This window comes from Echinops telfairi, unplaced genomic scaffold, assembly GCF_000313985.2.
Source record: "Echinops telfairi isolate 266 unplaced genomic scaffold, ASM31398v2 ScPeMD7_60;HRSCAF=208, whole genome shotgun sequence".
NCBI classification, from domain to species: domain Eukaryota; kingdom Metazoa; phylum Chordata; class Mammalia; order Afrosoricida; family Tenrecidae; genus Echinops; species Echinops telfairi.
In genome coordinates, this window is record NW_022103958.1 from 590,962 (window position 1) to 594,804 (window position 3,843).

Here is a 3,843-nt window from a genome sequence, read left to right on the forward strand (position 1 = left end):
TTAGTCCACACAGCAGTATTAAGGGCTCAGTTCAACTCAGTTTCATGGAACAGTTAATATACAGAAGGACTTTCAATGCACTCTGGCTGCTGGTCCAAGGTCATGGGAGGGGAGTGGAGTCTTCCATCAGACAAGACAGGCAGAGTCTGTCCAAAGGCACCAGGTGGAGCACCAATAGTCAGTAGCTTCAGAGCTTTTTGAAGCAGCTCTTGATAGAATCTCTTACTCAAGTGATGCATGGCGATATGATCCAACAGCCTCAAGCTCAAGCAAAGTAAACATAAGCAGCCTTGTTAAGCAGGTCTTGAAGGAGCCTCAATCTCTAGCAACATGATCCACTGGTTGGCTTGGCCCACAGGTTGTGCAGCACATGGCTGAGTCAAAGAACTGCCTCAAGCAGCAGAACACTGGGCTGGACCAATCACCAGGGAGGAAGAGAGACAGGATGGCCCCCATTGAGAATATTTATTTCAGTCCCCTTCCAATCAAGATGCAACCAGATTAAACTCTGGCCACATGTTCCTAAGGAGGCCTAATTGGCACAATAAACCTAATGGTCACAATTTTCATTTTTAACCTTCATACACACTAGGAGAAAGTCCTTTGAAGTGGAAAATGGAACATTTCATGATCATGAAATGTGTGTCAGGGCTATGTAATTTTATCATACTTATTCAATTTGTATGTTGAGCAAATAATCTGTAAAGCTGGGCTATAGGGATAATTTGGGATCAGAACTGAAAAGGAACACTTATTAGCAAGCTGGGACATGCAGACGATACAATCTTCCTTGCTGAAACCAGAACAGATCGCAAGCTCTTACTCATGAAAACCAAACCCAAAGATAACGCAAACAAACCCAAGGTAAAGCCTTGGAACAGGACTGATAAGCAATAATGTGATAAAACCAAACTAAACCTACTGCCATCAAGTGGATTCTGACTTTTATTAACCCAATAGGCAAGGTGGAACTGCTCTCTAGGAATTTTGGTTGTATATCTTTATGGGGGCAGAAAGCTGTGGGTTTGAACCACTGATCTTGTCATTATCAGCCCAAAATATAATCTAATATACTGCAAGGGATCCTTAATATTGTGATAGATGTGGAAAATATTAAGATTGCCAAGGCTTTTATATTACATGTGGCAATGCCCAAGGAAGCAACAGTCAAGAAATCAAACCACTTGCTGCACTGAAAATATGCTGAAAAATGCTTCTTCAGATTGTTAAATAACAAAGATGTCACATTGAGTACAAAGGTGCTGCTGACCCAGGCCATGTGAGTTTCAATCACTTCATACACATGGGAAGATGAATGATGAATAAGGAAACCAGAGTAGAGTTCATGCATTTGAATTACGGTGTCGGTGAAAAATATTGAACATACCATGTTCTACCAACAGAACAAACAAATCTGCCTTGATAGAAATACTTCCAGGAAATTCCCCAGACGTGAGGACACTGAGATTCAGTGGCTCATACTTTGGACAAATTGTCAGAAGGGACCAAACTGCCCCTTCCACCACAAACAAACTTTAAGGATCTCACAGGCATTGTCAATGTAAACTCATAGAGACCCTATGAGACAAAGTAGAACAACCCTTGTGGATTTTGAAGACTGTTGAGGGGAAAAGCAAAGCCTGTCTATCTCCCTCAGGGCAGCTGGTGGTTTCCAAATCTGGACCTAGTAGATTGTGGAGGATCCAGTCTTTGAAAAAAGGCAACAGGCTTGGTAAAGTAAGAAGAAGAGAAAGAACTTAATGAGATGGATTGACATTAATAACAATGCTGCAACACTGACCTCAAACATCAGGATGAATGGGATATGGGGCAGGATAGGGCATTGTTTATATTTCTTTTACTTGGGTCTTTACCCAAGTCAGAACCAGTGGGAAGGCACCTAACACCACCACACTGGTTTCTTTAGCATCCCTCCAGCTCTGTCTCCCTGGGAGCAGTATGTCTTCACCAGGGAGGTACAGAACTGGAGGTATGTTAACACCGCCTTACTATTAGTCACAGCGTGGATGTTAGGGACCTGGTGCTTTTATTTCCCTGCTGTTGTCCATTGTTTTCCTGAAACTGATGACATTATTCTAACTTCTGTAGATCTTTATCTGTTAAAGATTGTCTAGGTTTTCTGATCATCTATGTATAGGGGAGAGGTAACCATGAACCCTTAAAAAATGCAAGTGCTAGGAATGGTGGTAATAATGCCTTGGGGTGGTTTTCTTAGATAATAGTTGTTTATTGTCTGAAACAACAGTTGATATAACGCAAGCTTACTACACCTGTAGGATGCAAAAATATGTGTAGGCTTTTGTGTCCTTTTGGTGTATGAGAGGGTACTTATGCTCCACTTGGCACAGTCATTGAGGCCACTTTATTGATAGAGCAAAAAAAGAGTATTTACTTGTCTGGAGCAAAGAATAGCAGCAAACTATCAAGAATGAAAAAAGGATAATTCTGGATAAAATACTTAAAGGACTACAAGTCAGGATGAACCCCAGCATAGAGGAGAGCTCTACTGGTGAGGCAGCCCGAGGGCCCCTTGCCAGCAGATACTTGGTACATGGATGACTGCCTATAGCATGCCATCCTTGGGATCAGCTGTGGACATGCATACTTCCACTGATACTATTGGATTTGAAACGGATTTGGGGAAAGCTACCCTCAGATCAAATTAAAGGCTGTGTCAAGCCCCATGAGCTCTGACCCTTCACCCTTTGTACAAGCAGTTGGCTAAAAGCCTGTGGTTCTAACTGTGTGACTTGGTCAATGCATAAGGATCACTGGACCACAATGGCAAGATAGTAATGGGGAGAACCTATGAAGGATATCGTGTCTTGAAACCTCATATGCTGTTCTGTTTTTCATGTAGCCTAGCAACTTCTTTCTCCAACACAGAGTCAAGAAACACGTGCTTTCACTGAAGTTAGAATGGAGTATTTAGAGGGGAAGCTGTTGATTGGATACACCAGAAAAGCAGGCACCATAGTGCCCGTATTGGCTGGAACATAACCAAAGAGGCAGGGACACCTGTAAAGTATAATGATTTGGTGGCTATTTTTAAAATATCCCTATATACTCTCACTAATGCACAAGGTGCCTGCTCCCTGATCGTGACTGCATACATAGGTCTATGTCTATACATTCCAATATGAGGGAGACTCTGTATTTTCCCTCTAGCTTCTCATTTTTCTACAAGCCTTTGTGTGTGTGTGTGTAATACAAACAATACAGTTTCAAAGAAAAAAAGTTATAATTAAACAATAATTTTCCATATTTCTATTTTAAGGCACCTTTCTAAATAATGAAGTAGAGACATTTTGTTTTGTCATAATATTTGCATAAATGAATTAAAAGTTTTCAATAAGTGGAAACATTAGTATTCAATCCTAAAACAGAGGTCTCATTTCACCACACAAATTCAAGGTAAATAGTTTAGCAATAAAATGTAATCTAAAATACAAAATCTTAATATAATTTGTTTACTCATATAACCAGAATAGAGCCAAAATGTGTAGTCAGTGGGTAGACATTTTATAAATCTGTTACTTGGAAATAAATTCCTCATGTAATATTATAATAGCAAATGAAATTAAAACTGCAATGTTGGAACATGGAAGGAAACAGTTTCAAGGAAACATAATACATTTAGAAATGTACCTGACCATTTTATGGGATACTTTAGACCTGGATTCATTGTAACTTTTTAGTTTTACAGTTTTTCCCCACTGACTGTTTGAAAACAACCAGTGAAGATTCAAATTCATAATGATTTCTATATTTTTATAGAACATAATGGGCCTATAGCATTCAGAGCAAAGACAATGAGAATTC

The 3,843-nt window shown here is 39.8% G+C and overlaps 1 protein-coding gene across 1 annotated transcript in view; it reads right to left on the reverse strand.

Moving 5' to 3' along the window:
* Positions 1-3,093: 3,093 nt before the first annotated feature.
* LOC101639553 (olfactory receptor 8H1-like) overlaps positions 3,094-3,843 on the reverse strand; it is a 2,983-nt gene continuing 2,233 nt past the window's right edge. Inside the window, exon 2 of the mRNA XM_004708519.2 lies at positions 3,094-3,185. Coding sequence (XP_004708576.2) covers positions 3,094-3,185 — 92 coding nt within the window. The remainder of the gene's footprint in view (positions 3,186-3,843) is intronic.